The sequence below is a fragment of the Mytilus edulis genome, chromosome 13 (genome assembly GCF_963676685.1).
Source record: "Mytilus edulis chromosome 13, xbMytEdul2.2, whole genome shotgun sequence".
Classification (NCBI taxonomy): Eukaryota; Metazoa; Mollusca; class Bivalvia; order Mytilida; family Mytilidae; genus Mytilus; species Mytilus edulis.
Genome location: NC_092356.1, coordinates 50213223 through 50236027, shown reverse-complemented (window position 1 = coordinate 50236027; position 22805 = coordinate 50213223). Strand labels below are relative to the sequence as shown.

The 22805-nt window shown below is 29.4% G+C and overlaps 2 protein-coding genes across 14 annotated transcripts in view; one reads left to right on the top strand and one right to left on the bottom strand.

Moving 5' to 3' along the window:
- LOC139502349 (WD repeat-containing protein WRAP73-like) overlaps nt 1-21145 on the bottom strand; it is a 54210-nt gene extending 33065 nt beyond the window's left edge. Inside the window, exons 1-7 of the mRNA XM_071291810.1 lie at nt 21009-21145; nt 18955-19050; nt 18302-18358; nt 14348-14464; nt 11675-11747; nt 10969-11072; nt 10267-10353 (exon numbers count right to left, since the gene is read on the bottom strand). Of these exons, the coding sequence (XP_071147911.1) occupies nt 10267-10353; nt 10969-11072; nt 11675-11747; nt 14348-14464; nt 18302-18358; nt 18955-19050; nt 21009-21077 (603 nt within the window). The 5' untranslated portion in view covers nt 21078-21145. The remainder of the gene's footprint in view (nt 1-10266; nt 10354-10968; nt 11073-11674; nt 11748-14347; nt 14465-18301; nt 18359-18954; nt 19051-21008) is intronic.
- LOC139502348 (cellular tumor antigen p53-like) overlaps nt 1-22805 on the top strand; it is a 48504-nt gene that overhangs the window by 8688 nt on the left and 17011 nt on the right. For 4 of the 13 annotated variants that reach the window (XR_011658799.1, XR_011658800.1, XM_071291798.1 and 1 more), the window contains exon 3: nt 22497-22634. Coding sequence is in view for 9 of the 13 variants with exons in the window: in XM_071291798.1 (XP_071147899.1) it covers nt 22497-22634 (138 nt within the window). In the remaining 4 variants the exon portion in view is untranslated. The other 9 variants (XR_011658802.1, XM_071291806.1, XR_011658801.1 and 6 more) reach the window with 7 other exon arrangements.

Genomic DNA, 22805 nt, shown 5'->3' with positions numbered 1-22805 from the left:
CTGATGTTTCATATTTGCATTTCTACATGTTTTAATAAAAATTTGATTTCCAATGTAGACTTTGGAGAGACAGCACCGTCGACTTTAAATACCAAAGTCATGAATAATATATGAGATAATACCAGATTTCCTCAACATAATCATACTTAGTCACTTTGTCATGTTAAGAAGAGTACTAGAAGTTAGCCTTTGAATTTAAAGTTATAATTCTCTAATACCATTCAAATCTTAAGTCATCTATGTAGGTTGAATGGGATTTAGAAATCTGTTAAGATTCCGATGCAAGAACAAAGGTGCTTGGACATCTTTCTTTATAAAATGACCGGTCATTACAACAAAGATATTTATTATGTCACGTTCTGCTTGGTGATTTTGTTCATGTCTGACACACATGTCAGTCACTAAAGAAATTTTTTCTTGAGGTCATCAAATATTTTTGAAATCAAAAGTGGGCCTAAATCTTTAGGGTCCAGAATTCATCTTAGGCTTGACCTATTGTCCACTTTAAAATAGGATATTTTTGCTGTAGACTTTATTGTAATTTGTGTAGACATGGGACAATTTTATAGCTTGCCATAGAACGTAGTCTAGTGACGAAGACCGTAAAACCATAGCCTACTTTTTCTTTTTCAGTAAATTGACTGTTTCCAGCTTTTTAGCTTGAACATGTTGAATATGTTTGCTTCTGTACTTTTATCAAATTTCAAATGTGTAGGTTGAATTCATTGAAATCGTAATTTAAAGTACACTTTCACGGTCCTCAAAATTTCCTGGAAAAAATAAAATTCCACAGACTACACCCATACCCCATTTTATTATGAGCTTGCCATACAATATACCGTAGACACCTGTTTTATTGCTATGATATCGCAGAAACCTGGTCTACTTTTACTTTTTCAATAGACTGACTATTTACTACTTAAAGCATAAACATCTTGAATAATTTTTGCTACTCTAAAATTTAATACAAAGAGAGTTTGGAGATTTTATGGAATTTTTATTAAAGTATAGGTTGAAGTCAACAAAACAATAAATAATGGAACATTTTCACTATAGACAAAATTTTCATGAAAAACTTAAAATTCAGTAAGTTTAAGTACTTTAACTTTGACAGCTTAGCTATAATTCAGTAAACAAGAAGCTGCACAATATTTTTAAAAAATTTTAAACTACATTAGTAGAAAGGTTTCAGCCTACTAATCATTAGAACTTGCATGTCATTGCTGAAAAACTATACAATTATCATCAAATATCCATACTGTAGTTTATGATCATTTTGTGACCTATTTAATTCTGATTGCTGAATAAGCTATGCGACTGCACATCTTTTACAGTAATCTTGCATGAAATCTTATTTTATGTCAACATAAATCTTCCAGGCATTAAAGAATCTAAATTTATTTCGACACAGTTTATAAATGTATTAAAATCCTTTTACTTTTTATGTCAAAATAAGTATACATTTATACTATAAGCTTTTACTTCAAAACAGTTTATGACAATTTTTCAAGGTCAAGGTTTGTTCTGCTACAAAACCAGTAACAAACGTCATGAGAGCCCTGCTTATACCAAAAACAAAAGAGTAGGTGCTGAAATAGTCAGCCACTTCGAGTAGGTGCTGAAATAGTCAGTCACTTCGGCCTACAATTTTTCATTTAAAAATCAAATCTTTATGTCAAAGAACAAAACACTTACATGGTGTATTCAATATTTAGTTTGTAACATTATTGTTTGCGTTTTTTGACAGTATAAATGATGAAATTACAAAATTTCGAAGCAACATGAAAATTGGTACCAAGGAAATTAAAGTGTATCAACTGTAGTCTAGAGTCTACTGTTTTAAATGCAATGATATGATAGCTGGTTTTTTTTACGTTGTAAAAGAGGGTCATTGGAATTCATGTGTGCAGAAAGTGATTTTATTTAATATTAAACTAAAGTAGTTATACATTTTTGAAATGATTAATTTTACAAAAAATAATATTCAAAACCATTTACTTCTATTGAAATGTGTATAAAATTGTAAGGGTATAGATAAGGCAGTTGAGATGGTAGATGTTACAAGGTTATTAGAAAATACCCAATTATGAAAGTGAAATGTGTAACTTTAGTAGCAAAAAATTGTATTTTTTATGTGCAAATCATGAAAAGTAGTCATAATTCTACTTGATTAGTCTAAATCAGGATCAGTAACATTTTATTTTAAGTGCACAAAAAAAAGTAAATATATATACTCCAAAAAGATTTAAAGTTCCTTTTTGATGTTATAACTGAAAAAGACATAAAGTTTCTTTTGCTCATTGAAAAGCGGACAAAAATCTATTTTACAAATCACATTTAGATACAAGATACAATTCAAACTTCACTGTGATTCTTTCAACTTCATACTTTGTTTGGTCCTTTTAATTTTTTTCTATTCTAACGTCACTGATGAATCTTTTGTAGACGAAATGTATGTCTGATGTCCATAATTTTTAAGCTTGGATAGTTGGTATCTAAAATAAGTTTACTTACTATCAATGTATTTTATGACTGATAAGAAAAATAATGCCCTAGATTATGCTATTACATGTAAATAATATTCAATATTATTATTTCAACTTATAAATGATTAAAATCAAATTATTCCCACACATATAAACTTAATATTCTGTAATTGAAAATGTTATCTCACTAATAGTACTGTCCAAAAACCCAAATGTTTTTATCATATTCACGATCAACAAAGAACCTGTAGGGAGTCTGATTTCTGAACTACCTGAAATTCACATTTTTTAAAGATATGAATACATGTACATTAAAAGACAGAAATAAAGAGTAACCTCTTGATTAGCCATCTATGTATATCTAGATTCAAACTCACATAAAAAGGTCAAAAGTTGACCAGGATGTCAGGTTGCACGATTAACTAATGTATAATGTTATTTTTTAATACCTTTAACGAATTTAATGTATTTATTAATCACAGGTGTTCTTTTGATCAAATGTTCTCATTGAATTACAAAATAAATGTATAAATTTAAAATCAAAAAACAAAATAACACAAACAATCACATGGTAAATTTAAATGTTAGGACTTTTGGTTGCACCTTCATTTAAAGTAGTTATTGTCTATATTGTGATATATAGATATACGAAGATGTGGTATGAGTGCTAATGAGGCAACTCTTCATTCAAGTAATAAATTATAAAAGTAAACCATTATAGGTCAAGTTACGCTTTACAACACAGAGCTTTGGCTCAAATGGAACAGCAAGCTATAAAGGGCCCTAAAAATGACTAGCTTAAAACCATTCAGACAGGAAAACTAAAGGTCTAATGTTTTTCTGATAGACATGGCCAGTGTGGCAAGCTAGATGTAGTTCCATACTTCTGCAAAGATTTTTTTTTTAAAACTAAATAAGCTCATATCAATTATAAACAGTAAAGTTAATTCAACCCTTAAAGATTTTAAGAGACTATTTCTCCAACTGTTTTGATTGGTCAGTTGATCTTGTGAGTTGTACTTTTAAAACAATTTACTACGTAAACATACTGATGTTATCAAGTGCAAAATAGCAATCCCTACCTCTTCATATATAACAGTATCATCATGAAAAATAGTTTTTTTTATTAGTCAAAGTCATGGTAATTAAGTTATTTAGTATAGAAATTAATGACAAGAATCCTGACTAGCAAGCATGCATATGAAATTAACAGCATTTGTCACGCTTCAATAATAGATATTTATGACAAAATCATTATTATTTATGAATTCATAAAATGTTACTTTATTGAAAATTTAGCACAGATCAAAGAGAAAATTATTGAATTAATGACAAATATAGAGGATAAAATCTTTGATTCACTTCAGATATAAGATAGCATAACCCAAAACCTGCTTCACCGATTTTAATAATTGTTTAAAAAAAAGGTCAATAAAAATTATGTCTATAACCAAACTAATACGACTTGATTTATGTCAATAGTAAGAACTTTTATTTATAGTAGTAACATACAAAACAAATAGAATAAAATTTTTATAAATTCCTCTATAAAAATTATCTGAGTTATCTCCCCTTATAAGGATTATATTTGAATCAAAAAAGAAAATGCCCTGGGCCCCTCCCCCCTTTCATGGGAAAAATTTGATTGATTATATAGGGAATCACTGAAGCATGACTGGAGCGGGTCCCCCTTCAGTAAGTCAGTAAGTCCCCCCCCCCCCCCTTAGAAAAAGTTCTGGATCTGCCACTGAAATGCATCAATTCGGACAACTGAAATCCACCCTGCCTCAAAAATTACTGCTTTTACTAAAGTAAATAGACTGATTTTGCAATCAGAGATAGCAAAAGACCCTCATACTTCTTAACTTAAGTTTTATCCCTATAACACATCATAATTATCAAATTTAGAATGGCATTTCAAACAATATTTAAGGAATGTAAGGTGTTTAAACTATAAAACTGTATCCAATTTTATACAGTTTATATGTAAACAAAACAAAAACAAAGGGCTTACAAAGGACTAGCTCTGAATTAAATTACAAATAACGATTTAAAATTCCTCAAAAGTGAGTATATAATGTTGGTAACATATTGCAAGATAAAAGAAAACAGCGTGTAAAACTATGACAACAAAGTTGACGATTTGACACCTAACTGGATTCTTAGGGAGTCAGATGATTATCTATATCAAACAAAACAACCTAACAATGAATGTAATATTTATAAACAGTAGCCTATCTTGTAGATCTACCTTGTTCACTAATTACAGGTGAAAATTTTAACACCTGAACAAGTACACCTTACAGTCATATACTATTGTGTACCTTTTGAAAAAGATTGGGTCGTTTTAAAACCAATTACAATGAATTACATGCTTATTACTGATAATTATTATGTTTTGAATTAATTTTGAACAAATACTTAGACAGTCAGAGTGTGCTGTTTGATGTTCTTTGTCTTAATTTGAAAGTTTAATTATTTAAATTTTTTTTGTCAGGTATTGATGGTTGTAGGGTTTAAAATTTTTGAGTAATTCCTATATTCTTTCTTTGTAGAAGTCAATGAGATTTTGAATTTGAAAATCTTAAGAACTGTTTCTTCTTGAAATGTTATTTTACAGACCATTTGGTTGTGTTACCATTAAAAAGATGGATTGTTACATTGATCAAAGAATATTCAAATGTTCTTTACTGTCCAGACAATGTTTGCTTGTTTTGTGCCTAAGTTCTCCATAGGCATTTTCCCTGTCCAAAATAAACTGCAAATTATTTCATGTAATATAAATATCAAATTCAATCATAGCTTATTTAGTCAAAAGATTGGATCAATTAAAGTGTTGTATTTCTTGTTATGATTTCCTTCAGTACCTATTTACTTCCTTTTTCCCCAATTTCTGTCTTGCCCAATTTTATAAATATTACAAATGTCTAGATTAAATTACATATCTTAAAATAAAATTATGATGTCAATACTCTTTGCTTAATGATATATTAAAATTATAACATACTACTAATAACTTTACAACTGAATAGAAATGATGATATTTAAACTTTTATCATACTATTTCATTCATAAAGATCAAATAAAGGTAATCATTCATAACATTATTGATTGATCAAGGTCAAAGGTCATATGTGTTTGAATTAAACCCAATCGGGTATCAATATATTGTGTGTTTACCTCTTTACATGAGGAACATGATAAGGGTCAAGATTTTCGTAATTATCGAACAACAAAAAGGTCATTTTATCTAACTGTCAAAGACAACTCAAAAAGTTTTCAGCAAGTGTTTGATTTTTTTCATTCTCGTCTTTTTGAATGACGAAGCATACAGGGGTAAGTGTGTATACTTAATATATTTCTCTTTTAAAATTTAAAATTTAAACTTTAAATAGGTTTCACTATGCATTTGTTAAAGGGTCCTAGTTTACAAATAAAATAATGCAGAAAAAGATATAAAGATTAAATCTTCTATACTAACATTAATGGCAGTATTTCAAAAAACAACCTGTATAAATTTAAATTAAAAGGATCGATATTGAGGTCAGTAAAAAATTAAGTTGTCAAATATTGTTGCCTAATATTTTGTTTAAGGTTTTTTCTAATGTTTTTACAAGTATTTTGTAAGTAAAATTTGTAAGAAAAGTATAAATTACTAAAATTGCTATTTATCTGACGAATAGCTTCAAACTATAAACCCCCTTTTGAAATGACCTATTTTCAAAATCACACATAACCAGAGAAAATTCAAAATTTTGTAAGTCCTTATCCTAAATGTAAACATTCATTATGTGGGTGAAAACAGTATAAACAAATACTCTTACAACATTAGATCAGGTTGATAGACCATGTTGACAAAGCCACTAAATAAATATACCCGGCTACAATTTATGGAACATTGCCATGGGTAGTAAAATTATCAAGTGATAGTGAAATTCTACCTGTGTCAACAACATTCAAATAATTATTTCAATAGGCACAAATCCTCTTCCTTGATCCTTGAAGTTGGAAAAGTTTGTGTTCCACAAATTACAAGCCAAAAAAATGGTTACTTACAAATGAAATTTTTCAAGATTCCCCAAAAATAAATACTGATCAATTTTGAAGCGTAAGGGTATATGCCAGTGATCGGTGTAAACAATTTTTTGCTGGACGCCATTAATTTACACAAGAGAGAAGTTAAATACAGAGCCAATCCTTTCTGATTTTCTAGAAGATCATTTGAATTATAAAACAGAAATCTTGTAATGGCTGTTTTTTTTTGCACTTTCTTTGAGATCATTTTGAAAATAAACTCAATAGGGGTCATCATGTTTACCCCTCATAGCCTCTTTTAAACTTTACACACACTAAATTTAAAATCAGTGATCTGAATAATTACCACAAAGAACTGACTAACATCAACAGAAACAAAAGTACACAGTAAAATTTAGCCGATACAATCTATGAATGAAAGAAAAAACAAAAGCTAGGAAACTCAGATAACCCTGACATTGGTTTTTGTATGACGGGTTTATAAGTGCAGTGTAACCTTAAACAATGAAGTTTTTCTAGTATCAGTTTCATCACTTTAGTCCATCTAATTTTATGTCTTGGGTGTACAATGAAACTAAGAAACATTTAAAAAAAAGCTTAATCATGATTGTGACACACAATCAGAGTGACCAAAATTTTTATTTCTATGTAAAAAAACTCATATAAACCTAAACACATCAATGATTTCAAAGATTGATTTCATATTTGTTATTGAAATCTATTTTTCACCCTAAAATTATGATGTGAAATGATGCAAGTAAAGTCATAACGGTTAATTTGATGTTGCCTTCTCTGTAAACAAAATGATTTTCACTGGTGGATGCACCATACAACCCAACCTTTGGTGAACAAAAAATTGTGTACAAAGAGTTATTCATATTTTATGTAAATATTGAAAGAGACGCACACATCATCTTCCCTCATAAATAAGGTAAAGTAACATAAATCTGTTAATTCAAATATTTTATGAGCTCACATTCCTTCGTTTAATTGAATGTTGCTTTTGGATTTTTTTTAAATAAGTTCTAATAAAAGGACACATCAATAATCTGTCATGTTTTTTTTTTAATTCTTGGGTACAGAACATGAAATATAAAAGAAGACTGAAACAAACAAACAAAGATAGATTTCAAATAATTCAAGGTCAAACAATTTGAATTTAACAGTATTCAAGGACATTTTACCCCTGCAATCAGTATAAAGAATTTGTTACAAGTTATGCATAAGCATATATTTAAACGACATTTTATTTGTATTTCATCAAAAAATTTACATATTTGATAAAAATGTTCTTTTCTAAAACCATCTGCATTCATGGATATCAATTAGGGTTCTCTGGAAGAACATATTTTCATCTTTTACCACTTAACTTTTAAAACTGGTCAAATATGTTTTATAAATATTTCAAAAAACAATTGGTTAAGGTGCGAAAAATAAATCATGTTTAAATTTCATTCAACCCTAAGCAATCCTCAATTCACATTATAAATGTGGTATCATAGTCTTATGATTATATTACACAGTAGCTCCATCAAGTGCTTTTATGTCTGATATCAAATTTTCATATCAGTTTTTACAGTTAATTTCTCATATCTTATAAAAAGCTATCTACCGTTAGTTGATATTCTAAACATAAAACATAATTCGATATATATGATATACTTTTTCAGCGTCTTATTCTGAAATTTGATTTTAAAATTTGGAGAGAAGATCTTAAGACAGTATTATGTGACGTAATATACATGATTTGCTGAATATATTGACATTGTTTAAAATAGTATATGTTGCCGGGGTCATCTGTCGGTTTCATCAACGAATAACGAGCTACACCTTCTTACCATATGTGGGGGAAACGAGTTGGTCTGTAAAACCATACCTAGAACATAATCTGCTAATGGTGATAAAAGACGTATATGTGCTAACGCTGTGTTAGTGTTAGACTTCAATAGAATATAAACTAGGACATGTCTTTTGAAACTATCAAATCTAATGATTACAATATTCAAATTTGTAGTTGGTATTACAATATGATAAAATTTGTTATGTGCTCTTTTCAATCAGCATTTTCCAAAGTGTGGAGTCATAGATGAACTAGGTACACCAATGTTGCACAACTGTCAACTAAAGAAACACCCAAAGAAACATTCCAAGAGGTCCTTTTTTCTATAAAACTATAACAGAGATCCTATGTACTTTTATGGTACATCTAGCTGGGTGGCAATTATTTTACAAAAGTGCAAATAAATAATAAAATGTTGAAAATTTGATGTGTTTAATAAATGATAAAAACATTAAATTTAACAATATTAAGAGTACATCAAATATGAAAAAGTTGCATTTTTTCAGCTATGAAAATTTTAAAATCTTTAAATTTAGTATTATAGTTCCACAGAAATAACAGTATAATTTATAATTTGTTGCATATATTGAACGCATATTAAAAAAAAACAAGTTTAAAGATGTAACAACTAGATTTCTGGTAATATTAATCATAACTTTCCTTACACAATCTTTGTGAGGCATTTTTTATTGATTCCAATAAAGATAGGAATAATAAATCAAGATAGGTTAAAATTTCAAAACTTACATTAATTTAATATATAATAGCAACAAATGCAAATTTCGTAATTATGTTCCGGTTATAAAGTAATTATGTTCCAGTTATAAAAATCATGTATAGAACTTCAAAAGAGTTCAAACAATCTTATATCCTGAAATTTTATAACTGTTGAATATAAAACAGAAGATAGCAAAGATTAATGTGAAGAAAAAAATATTTTCTAAAATAACAAACAAAACTACAAACTGGAAGATCCAAGTGTGTGGCAAAACTTTTTAATAAAGTTGTACAATTCTATATACGATTCAATTTTCTAGGAATTAACCATTTCAATTTGTTTATCTATAATTTAAAGAGAAGATAAAAATTTAAGATATCATATAAAATCAAATATCAGACGAAGCCTAAATATATATTAATATTTCATTTAATTAGGTGTTTGTGTAAATGGCATGAATCACCTATGTATCAAGCACTTGTAACAGTAGAATAAGTACTTGCATCATGCCACTGTATTATCTATTCATTTCTAAGGATTTAAAATGCAATATTGTGAAAATTTGTAAGTGATTTTTCGGTGTTAAATAAAAGTTTAAAATTTTAATTAAATAATTAGCTCCTATAAAATATATAGTTATTAACATCCTGAAATTAGATAACTGTAAGATTGCATGTTGCATATTTTTATACAGGGAAAATAACAACACTTTGGAGATAGATTTCTATAAATCATATTGAATTGTTCGTATGTCATACCCCCTAGGTGGGGGTAGTATTACAGGATACCAATACATCAAACTAAAATATATTTAAGTAATTTCATTTTGAAAAGTGCATCCGCAAACTCAGTCAGTCGGTTGAAAGGTGGATGAAAACCGTTTTTTGGTTTAGAGAAGAAAAATCTCATTTCCAGAGGCATGCAAATTTCTATTCAGGAATATTTGAACTCCAAAGCAACACTTTAAAGAATTGAACCTAACTAATTTGAATTGAAATATTTTGAATGGCCCAAATCAAAATTGCACTATCTGCTGGTCAGCTGTCCAGAACATAAGTAAAGTCTGATGGAAATATGTGAATCCATCTTTTAAAATTTTACAGTTCACAAGTACAATTAAACATTGCTCTGTAATGCCTGTAAGATGCTGAAATATATTCTTAAACTATGGTCTACCAACTACTTACACACAAGGGTGATTCCCAGACTCCAAGTACACGTCCATCAGGTGACCATTCAATTCCTGCTAAATCATCTGTGTCTGTTTGAAAGTGCTATAAAATATACATCAAGTCACACTCTATCAATTTCAAACTTATAGTCTATGTCTTTTTTTTTTTTTTTAAATATGCCATCTTATTCATTGATGGCCATATGGACTCTTGTCTGGTCTTAGTGAACAATTGGTTTATAGCTGTCATCCAACCATGACTTCATATCTGCTTTTTCATATTAATCACTAATGTAGTAACTGGCAAAATGTAAAGTTAACAAAGACAAAATCCACAAAAAATGGCATAAATATGGTTGTCTTTGTATTTTGTCTGTAATTTGTTTTATTCAGTGTAAGCATGTATCAGGCTACTGTTTTTTTCCTTTTGAATTGTATCACATGGGGTCTTTTTAATCTTTCTATAAAGTATCGTTTTGCCAATTGTTAAAGGCAGTAAAGTGTCCTAATACTCATCTGCATCCTACCTCTGTAGTGGATAAATGTCTCATTGGCAATTATACCCACCTTTTTTGTCATTATATAAATCCCTCCACTATTAGCAACAGTTGTCTATTGTAAATCAAAATGGCAACATGATTTTGATGATTTACACAGACAGTCTGAATTACTTTTACAAGCTACCTGAACTACAAGGAAAATAGTAGTTCAGACTTACTTTGACAAGCTCCCAGTTACTGCAGGCAAAAATGCTGACAAAATCTTTACAATCCCGTCTCTCTGCTAAAGCCATGTACTTTCCTTCACTGCTAAAATCAATCGCTGAAAGTAAAAAATAAATATAACAGTGGCATCATAATAAACAAATATACTGATTTTCTTTTAGTTTTATCTTGCTCTTGTTTCAATGTTTTTAGCTTGTTCAATATCTCTCTGTCAAAAGGGGATATCTTTTGTAACATCTCATTCTCTGTGTTCCATGTAAGTGGATTTCAAAGCCAAAAAAAAGATTTATAAGATGAAAACAGCATAAACTCAATCAAAATTTACTGTTTTTGTTCAAATAAATTTTCTGGATCATTTAACCTTATAAAATCTTGGAGGTTTCAGAAAATGTGCTTTTCCTGGAACATTGACTTATAGTTGTTAATTTCTGTGTCATTTGGTCTCTTGTGGAGAGTTGTCTTAAAATAGCAATCATACCCCATCTTCTTATTATATTGCCAAAGGGGATAAATACATGATAAAAGATTATAACCAGCCTGAAAAGTACAGTTGGATCAAAAGTCAAACTTGCTGAAAGGAGTTGCAACCTTGAACTATAGATAGTAGTATTCCTTTACAAGATGACCAATTTCGTTCTTAGATTTAATGTAATGTTGTCTAAGTAGACTGAACCCTCAACGTATCGTACTATAGCCTACCTTTTTGACACTGTTTTGGGTACCTTATGTAGGATACTGACTTCGTAATCAAGGACCATACTGTCACTCTTAACTGTAAAATAACATTTTATCAATACATATTTTTTATCAATACATATTACTTCAAATTGTCACTGATTTCAGTATACGTGTGTTTTCATACATGTGATAAATTAATAAAGAGAGTCAATGCCTCTTCAATGACATACAAGATAATATGATATACACTACAAAAAGCTGCTTCAAAAAAACAAAATATTTTCAGAGAAGTTATTTATTAGTAATGAGAATTAACCATCATGTATATCAACACATCCTCCTGCTAAACGAATTAAGAGCGAATTGTACAGAAATAAGAAGACCTCTAAATTGGATGACCAAAAAAAAAGGATAAGTTCCCGTTTTCCCAAAACTGCTAAAAATAAGGTTAAATAGTCTAACAGTTACTTCTTGTCAAATATTTTTTTTATTTTTTACTTTTGTGTCAACTTCTTTCACTTCATTTACAGCTAAATGTCCTTAAAATGGAAAGATGTTGAATGTTGAATAATAGCTACATGTATATGCTTGGGTTGAGACCAATTTTAAAAAAAGAGTTCCAACTTTACAAATGTGTACTTTGGTACATAAAAACTCCAACAGACTGACAGAAGATTTAATAAATGTATATAAATGAGAAAAACTATTCTAGTCACAAGGAAGAAGTTCTAAAATATTTCACTTTTTCTTTTGTAAAAAAAACTATACTTTCAAATATAAAGTTCTGAATGTTCTCCATTGAAGGTAAATCAAGAAAAGATCATCAGATATACAAAGATTATAAAGTAATTTTCATGTCTTAACAGAATAAAAAATGCAGTACTAATAAAAATAAGATGACTATCTTATAGTACTGTTGTGTATAATATCCATAATTCTTCAAAAACAACATTTTCATGCTTGAGCTCCAAGCCCCCCCCCCCTTTACCCCCCAAAAAAAGTTGATGAGAAATTTTTTACAACTTACTAGTAGTTGACAAATGATATAAAACAAGAAGTTAAATACCCCAAAAAATCCTCATTTAAACATCTATGTATATGTGGTGGTGTTTAACGACCTTGACTGGCCTTTCAGCCCTCGCACGGTCGGCTCGGTGCCCGAAGGCGTTTGGTGAGCTTTAAATATTCTGGAGCCATGGGTCAGGAACAAGTAGTGGAGGTCGCAATATGGAGGCCGCCATCTTGGTTTTGGTGAGTTGTTTTTGGTTTTTGACTATTTTGTTGTTTATTCTTCACTAACGGCTGCTTTCAGGGCCAGTTTGGTCAGCTTGGCAGCCCGCTAGCCTCGATGATGGATTACTGGTAGATGATCTCGGACGTAGTTCGAAAGATGACAGGAAGCATTATCAGGACCAAAGCCGTGAGGCAGTGAATTGAAGGTCGTATCACCCAACAGCCTAGGATACAGCCCTCGGACGTTTTTAAACATCTATGAAGCCACCTTAAATCTTTTTAACCTCACATGAATTTTAAATGATTCTTATATCAGAAGTAACAAAGAAAGATCAATTTGGTCAGTGCCCTCTGACCCATTAAACTAAAAAAATATATAGTGTCAAGTTTTTATAATAACCTACCATTTATTTACATTATGGTTTAAAAATATATTTTATTTCATTTTTTTGGATCATGGTGACATGTCATCGTAATCAATATGGGCTACTAACATTGACTAATGGAGTAGACAACCGACAACAAAAACTCCAATACCAATTTCTAGGTGTGACTGTAATTTTCTATAGGTGTTAAAATCAACCATCAATACCAATATTGTTCACCCTGTCATAAAATTACATGATGTTCCGATGATAAAAGTGAAATAATTGTCCGGTATTGTCAACATACAAACATAATTTGTGGGTTCAGCTTTCTATAATACGACCCTTCAGGTTATATACTACAGAGTTGTAAAATTATTTAAAAGTCAGTGTGTTCAAATCTATCAATTGATTGCATTGGAATCTATAGCTTTCAGGTTGAATGTTAAATCAGTTTCTGCCGAAAAATGCTTAGCGTGATTAAAGAGGATGTCAGGTAAGAGAATTTTATTTTCCTACGAGAGCCTCTAGACTATGGATCACTTATTTTACAGGTTTTTTTTGTAAAACTATCAAGTTAAATAACTACCGTAAAAAACCACAAATTCAGCTTTGAAAGGAATTTTTCAATTAAAAAGTAACCGTGTCTTTGTTGCATGTGAATGTCAATATTTTTTTTAAAGTTTTAATGGGAAACATTGATTTAATTCAATACATAAAACTGCATGTGTGCAGAATTAGATGCAAAGATTAGGTTATCAAATGACATATTTATGACTGTTTCTTGTGCATTCATCTTTGTTTTTATCATGCAGTCTATAAGTAGTGTTTAAAAGATATATGCTAAAAAAATAAATACTTCTTACATGTACTTTTTTCAGAAATCACGCATTTATGGTCACCCTACTTTATTTCTATTGTATCAATTATGAGAGATAACCTATAAATAAATAAAGCTCCATTCATACTTTTGTTCATTGTTAAAGGCTGTATGGTGACCACTTGTTGTTAACTACTACCTCATTTGGTCTCTGGTGGAGAGTTGTCTCAATGAGTTATCAATCATACTACAACTTCTAACATTTTATATACTTACATTAAAATCAGCTGTGGTTAAAATATGTCTGCCATCAGGACTCCAATGGACACCACATAGCCCTGCAGAACCTTCATCTATTTTACAGTTCCAGTCAGGCTGTTCTATTGACCATACCTACAATAAAATATATACAATTTTTATACATGCATTTATGACTGTATAAAGCATATATTAGAAAGCCTTTTCTTACCATAGTACATGTCCTTTCCAATGAAGGCTGTAAAGAGGACTTTTAACAAACTAAAAATGGCAGTTAGGAACTTGAGGAGGATTTTAATTTTTAACGAAAGTCAATATATTGTCTGTCCTTTACTTTTAAATGCTGTATCTGAGTTTGCTAGAGTAATGATAGACTTACATGTATATAGAGTTAACTCCCCTGTAGTAGATTTAGAGTTCTTACATTGTAGTGTGGTAGCTTTTAGTTTTATCAAAAAAAAGTTTATATATATGAAAATGAGAACTAAAAATATACAAGTGTGTTGCATATCAATGATTTAACAACCTAACTTATCAAGAATTATGACAGCTAGAGATTAAAACAAAATCTCATTAATATATAACTATGGGAACCTTATTACATTGCTAATTATAGCATTTGATAAAACTTTGAAATTATTTAAATTGTTTTAATGATGATAAATTTTAAGGACGCAAATTATATTCAACATTAGACATTAAAAAAATTATTTGCAACTCTTATTATAAACCTAAAACTTACAAAAAGATATTGGACCTTTCATTAATAACTAAAAAATCCTCTGTTTTTCAGTGATGCCTAAATGACCAGTAGCCTACTTGGAAATTTAGAATATAAAATGTTATTTAATTCATAGAAACCTTTTACTTTTACAAATCAAAACTTTTACTGAAAAATGTAAAGATGCCTGTGAAGCAATATGATGAGTGATTAATGTCAGAGAATCATTTTTTTTGTCCTGGATATATTCTTGGCTTGGTGTGTTTATAATAAATCATTCTTATAATACTGTCACAATTTTAGGGGGCTTTTAATTTTAAAATCACATTCAACATAATAACTTAGTAACATTTGAGAACCCATGATAACATATTTAACCAATCTTTTACTGCAAATTACATCTTATAAATATCCTTTATGGAAACTTAAAACTATACTTTTGATCTTTTTTTAAAGTTAAATTGTTGTACCCTGCTGATTTTCAAATAAGATATTAAAATTAAAATTAGGCTGTGAAGATATAAAACATTAGTACAAATCCAATGAGGGCCTTTATCTCTTTCATCTCTTACTTAGGGTATAAAATTAAGTGAATAGTTTTCTCATTTGTTTACATATGATAAAACTAGCACCTGTTGTGAGAGAGAAAGCGAAAGTACACACACCATGCTGATCACACAACAGGGGGGACAGTTATATACGTATTCCATAGGTGTGTAATTACAATATAGTATACTTCAAAGAAGGGGATCAGATGAACTGGTGTTAAGGTGTTTATCAAAATTTACCACCTCCCTGTTGATAGGTTAAGAGATTTTGTAAAATTACTTACAAATCTGATTCTAATCTGATTAGCAATACATTGTTGTTAATTTATATTACAATACATCAAAGGGGTTGTTCCTATTTACATGAAAAAGACATTGTATATTTTAGGTGGAAAATATATCATATTGATCCTTATTTATTTTTTACATATTTATTCTTTTATCTTTTTATCAAGATTAACAATTATATGGATTATCAGGATTTTTATTTAAAAATAAAATCAAAATTAATCAGCTGGTAAAATAAAAAAGAAATAACTTATTTATTTTCTTTTGAAGTTGCCAAATATTTTTAAATAAAAAACATTTATCAATTGTAAATGATTACAATAGGTGTCAAAAATTGAAAATATTAGAAAAATAAACAAATACTGCACTTTTGTTTTTATTGCTAATAAATAATCCATACTTTTACATTGAATTTAGATTAAGTATACAAGATGTCAATAAGTTTTTATGCTGTCATTTAAATAAAAAAAACTTAAGTAGCTATAAGTACTAAATATTAACAATGATTTTGGTCTTAAACCAACTAATTGACAAACATTAATTTCATATTTTCTTAACATAATCTAAATATGAAAGATTAAATAAGTACAAGTTTACAAATGCATACAATTTTGTTTTTAAACCTATGCTTACTCTTAATTCAATTCAGCGAAGGAAAGCTAATTTTAGAAACAAAATTTCATTGAATTTCCCAGATTCATTCATAATCAAGTACTTTTAAAGTACTAGGCAATATAGGAAAGGTGTACTGACATAAGTAGTCTCTAAACACATTAGCTCCATGGAGCTTTCGTTAGTAGAAGCCATATTAACTATGTGTATCAGTGAGAAAAATGTAAAAGCATAAAAATATAGTATATACCAATACACATAATTAACAGCGCCTGGTGATGTTTGATAGCCTGACCGGTTTCGGTCCATAAAGGACCTTCATCAGAGGCAGAATGGTGGATTAATGTTTGCACCCTATTTATATAGATATGGTAACCGGCGGTTGAGTTAACCGGCGGTTGGGTTAACCGGCGGTTGCGTTAACCGGCGGTTGCGTTAACCGGCGGTTGAGTTAACGCAACCGCCGGTTAACGCAACCGCCGGTTAACTCAACCGCCGGTTACCATATCTATATAAATAGGGTGCAAACATTAATCCACCATTCTGCCTCTGATGAAGGTCCTTTATGGACCGAAACCGGTCAGGCTATCAAACATCACCAGGCGCTGTTAATTATGTGTATTGGTATATACTATATTTTTATACTTTTAAAGTACTTTCTAATTATTAAAATCCCTAATTTGACTGAGGAAAGCACTGCTTTGTCCCATTTACTATGTATAAATCTACCCCATCCCTTTATTTTTTCAAATGGGAATTTCAGACTCCATCAAAAAGCAGATTTCATATAAGAGGAGATAACTCTAATTGACAATTTAAAGAAGAAAATATCTTGGCTTTTCAATTATATTTATTTTCATTTTTCTTCAAATAAAGCTGTATTATTATTACAAAGTACAATAAGTCCTACTTTTAAACAAATACCATAAAAGTGTCTATTTAAATCGATTCAGTTTGACACAAAGGAAGGTCAGTATATAAGAATTCATAACAGAAAACAATTTAATAATGTCAAACTTCCGAACAATAATCTTTTTAATATGTTAAGATTTAAGGGCTTTCAGTGCATATGTCACTGGTACATAGTATTGAGATTACAATTTAGATGAATACATTACAATTATGGATTGTATACTAAATCTATTTTCTATCACTTTTCATTATGAATTGTATAAGATAATGATGCAATGCTATTTAAATCCCATAAGATAAGGCATTTTAATATCTTATTCATTGCTCTGATAGATATTTTATGCAATTTTCAATAATATTGAACAACCATATCTTGATTTAAATAAAGAAGGGAACTTAGAGTAGAAGTGGGAAAAGCAGTCTTGGCTCCCCTTTCGTATTTCGTAGAGGTAAAAATCCATAGTACAAAAATGATAAAATGAACGACAATGCTTGCAAGGTTTGAATATCTTTTTATTGTGTTAATGCATTGTTTAGTTGTTGCCTCACTTATTTATATCCAAAATTTCTTTCCTAATTTTTAATACATTTGTACCCTAATTTTGAAATAAAGCATATTGTATATTGTATCCTTTTCAAATTAGTTTCTAGGTATTAATCTGATGTTCAGCAGTTGTCATTTGTTGATGTCGTTCATAAGTGTTTCTCGTTTCTCGTTTTTTTTATACAGATTAGAAAGTTGGTTTTCCCCGTTTGAATGGTTTTACATAGGAATTTTTTCCATAACCAGTGATTTCCAATAATAAATACATGCATTAATTTCTGAATTTACAGAACAAATTTACAAACAATGAGATAGGCTGCGATCAATTGATGATGTCCAACACTAACCTGAACTACACCTCTCTTGTATAAACCACACAGAACAAACTGGGAATCTGAGGACCACTGAAAATAGAAAATATATTTATTCTTTCTATACCAAAATTTTATTTAATATCTTCATATGCATAATCCCTTATATTAATTTTTTTAAATTCATTCTTGACTATGGCAATGTTTAGATTATTTCCCCTTCATTTGCAAGTATTAACTTCATGAAATAGTTGTTTATATAAGGGTAACATATAATCTATCCTATACTTCTAACCTTGGCTCAGCATTGCAACAAACTAGTACTAGCTCTTTAAAATGCTCTTTTTAGGGAACTTGCTAGAATTAAATGCAGGATTCAGTAAGATAAAAATCCTAAAATTTGTGGATAAGATTTTCAATGTCATCTTAAAACTTTAAAACCATAATAGCAAAGTTCACATCAACCTTTTTGGCCCCGTTTTTATTGCTTAGAAATATTAAACAAAATCTTGAATTCATAATGCTTATGCGATTCATCTCCTTTTAAAAGTCTGACAGCTAAACTTGAAGAAGTATCTGCTATAGAAACATATAGTACAGGGTTTATTTATATTTTCTTGGGTTTTCTTGATCTATTTTTAAAAGTCTATGTTTAGTATGCTGCAATCCTGCCCTGTTTCTTAACAAACCTCTATGCATTGTATGGTATCAAGGCAACTGTATAGATTCTGTATTTGGAATGTATCTACATCTCTGACAATCAGACGAAATTCTACAACTGCAGCCTGAAAAACAAGGCAACCATTATTATTTAAGAATGACATAAGCCATTCAGATTGGGTTTCTTGTTTTAATTTGTTTGGCTTTTTTTCATGTTGGATCTTTCTATAGATTAATATATGTTATGATCATTGTTGAAGGCAGTATGTTTACATCCATGTCATATGTTCATAACAGTTCTGTGCATTACAGGTTTTACTTATGCAAGTTGGGTTCAAATTTTACAATGTGCAGAAGAACAACACAATATTAGATTTCAGATTCTAAGAGAGGAACCGAAGCTTGCAGTGAGGCAAGTTTTTTTGGCTTAAAGTTGAAGGCCTCACTGTGACTTTGCGATGAAGATCAGCAATAAAAGTGCTAACTGTGTAACCCTCTTTAAATAAAGAATATTCCATTGCTATGTTTTTGGCTTAGAGTTGAAGGCCTGACTGTGACTTTGTGATGAAGATCAGCAATAAAAGTGGTATTACATTGCTATGTTTTTGCTGTGCATGTACTGATTTTGTGTCATGGATAGACACATCTTTTCCTTCTGTTGTATTTATTCAAAAGTAAATTTATAATATTCATAAATCACACATGTGTTATCACCTAAATTCCAACAACTCTGCATTTAACAATGTTAAAGGAAAATATGCCAAATGTTTTTTGTCTGACACCCTAGCTGACATATTTTTTAAACATCAAATTTTAATGCCTAAATTGCACCCAGTTAACAAAGCAACAAGCAGCATCATAATTAATAATTTAGAAATAATAATGCCACAATTATTATTTTATTTAACAAAAACAGTGTCAGACAAAATATTTGTTATCCAGTTGTGTAGACATTTAAAATAATATGTGTCAACAATATGAAATTTTAAGACCTTTTTGTTTAATTTCTTTAAAACCATAATTATGTATTAATTTGTGTTTTCTTAAGACTAATCCAAATAAAATTACTTTGTTTTTCTTGCATTAATTTTTTTTTAATAAATGACTGACATTTGTAACCCTTTATTATATTAAATCTTTATATAAACAGTACACACATTGTTTTCATAATTATGCTAGTTGTGTATGAAAGTTTTATCAAAAATAAAGTTTTAAAAAAATCTTAAACTACAAAATTATGTACAATATGAAAGTGAATACAATCTTCACTATAATTTCTACTGCTTTTTTATTGGCTTAGAAAATCTTTATTTTATTTATTGCAAAGATCACACAAGCCTACTACATTAATTAGAACACAAGCCAATTACTTAAAAGCAAAACAAACTAATTACAATGATTGGAAAATAAAAGACACAATTTAATTAGCTTGATGAAGTGAGTTATAGTTCTGAGCTTTGCAGGATGCAAACTATATTCTTTCTTTGAAGTATATTGGAATACACAACTGAAAGGGGAATTAAAAAATATGAAATATTTTTGAAAAAAAAAGACAAACAATAATCACAATAATTTTGGTATTCTCAGTTTATGCATCAATGTATTGTCTATTGAAAAGTTGTCTCCGGCATTGACAAACATTGATAAACCCTTAGATTTGGAATAAAAATAGTGTTGTAAAGTATCCCATTGTCATTTCCTTATATACTCATTCAAAAATAGGAATATGTATGTATTATATTTTGTAAATATGTGATTCAGTTAATCCACATAACTGCAGTTGTAAAATCATTTTTTTTTTACTCAAACTAAACTTATTGTCATTGTTAAAAAAAAACACATAAAAAAACAACTTTTAAATGATTGAAAATAGCCCTGTCCATTTAGAATATTTTACGAAACATACAAAATATTGCAAAAAGTTTAACTAAAAAAGCTGATTTCTTACTTAAATATTAAGTGTTGATATAATAAGGAAGGTAACTTATTAAAAATATATAAACTCCATCATTTGATTTAACGTCCTAGATTCTGACACATTCATTTGTAAACAAGCTTTTTCATAGACAGATGTGAATCTTACCAAATATTTTCCATCAGGAGAGAATTTGCAGAGCTGACTTGTTTGACGGAACAGTTCAGAAAAGTTCATATTTGAAAAAGTTTATTTTTTATTAAATGTCATTGAAGATTTAAAGATGTTGAAGTTAATTGAATACACAAACAAGTGTCAACATGTGATTTCCGCCATTTTGAATACACCGCCAAAAATATTCATCCGACAAAAACAGCATCAATGCACACATGCAAAAAAGTTTTCCTGTGCTGAATAGCGTCTTCAAACAATCGAATTCTCAATGTTATTGTTTTCACACTTCCATAACCCACGTGGAGCGAACACAATAGGTCATCAATTTGTTTTTACAAGGAACTTCTACTCACAAGACGGTAATCTTAGGTAATCTTTTTCATCGCACCGGCTGAATTTTGATTGGTCAACCAATTAACCCGTTAATCCCTTCAGGTGAATAAAAAATGAACGGTCACCGAGAAAAAGTATCATTTGTCATTCTCATCTCACCACATTAATTAGAAAAGGTAAGATAGATCCTACCTTGGATAGTTTAATCAATGGATTTTATTTTGTGTATTGAAGTGTGCAATATGTTGTGACGTGTTTTCCCGCGGTTGCAACCCGGCCATTATTTTATTTACATACCACGTGGTTATATGGAGGCTTCCTTCATTCGAAGTGTTTGTTTATATCTAGTATGGTTTGAGTGTTTTATCATTATCTTTTCATGTTCATAATCGTAAGTAAAGAATTGTTGTCGATACAGTAAAAATTGTTAAATTATAAAAATGTCAAGTTGAAAAAATGCCACTATTTATTCAAGTAGTTTTTATCAAATTGTATTTTTTATAGTTCACAAAAATGCCTGTCATCAAAATTTAACATTTATGATTTGAGATTTAGGAATGTGTAAGTCTAATAAATGTGTTTCCTAAATATGTAAATTATTAAGTTGTTGCCAAAGTTGACATTACGTGTATGAAAACCAGCGACATTAAGTGGATATTGTATATTTTTTGTGTAGGACTTTTTAATAATTTTGGGATTTATTTTACTTGAATTTCTGTAAACTTAAGTTTGTTGTTTTATATATTTGTCAATTTTAAATGTATAAGTGATTGGAGAAATTATATGAAGCTTAAATTATCGAAGGAGTCATCCAGTAAAAGATGTATATAGACATTCTAACGGTACCTGTATGACTTTGTTGTCACACATGGGTGGTTATACAGAACAGTACCATTGGTCTTTCATACTATCAGCCATTTACTATTAGTGTGTGTAGTCATTCAAAAATATTTTTTGAAAGTTTTACCTGAGATGATCCATAATGATAATGAATTGAATAGTTGAGGGTAAACACAGCAAATGAAGATTACAATAAGGGTGAATTTTATATTTGACAATTCGCATATTTAAGTTTGAGACCTCTTACTCTTAGAAAGTCAACAGTTGATTTAGAATGATGTTTTATTATTATGTTTTATTTATTTGCAGATTTGGAAAGTTCACTCATCATCACCCCATAATGTCACAAGCTTCAGTTTCAACTACATGCACACCATCAGGCCCACCAATGAGCCAGGAAACATTTGAATATTTATGGAATACTCTGGGAGAGGTCACACAAGAAGGGTAAGTACATGTTCCTCAGTTAAATTGCATAAAAAAATCTTATGTCAATGATAGCAGAATCAGTAATGTTAAAAATCAAATGTAATTTCGGATTTATTTTTTTGATAAATCAAAGTAAAAATGATGTGCAAAGAAAATAAATAATAATTGTAAAAAAATATGTTTGAAAAT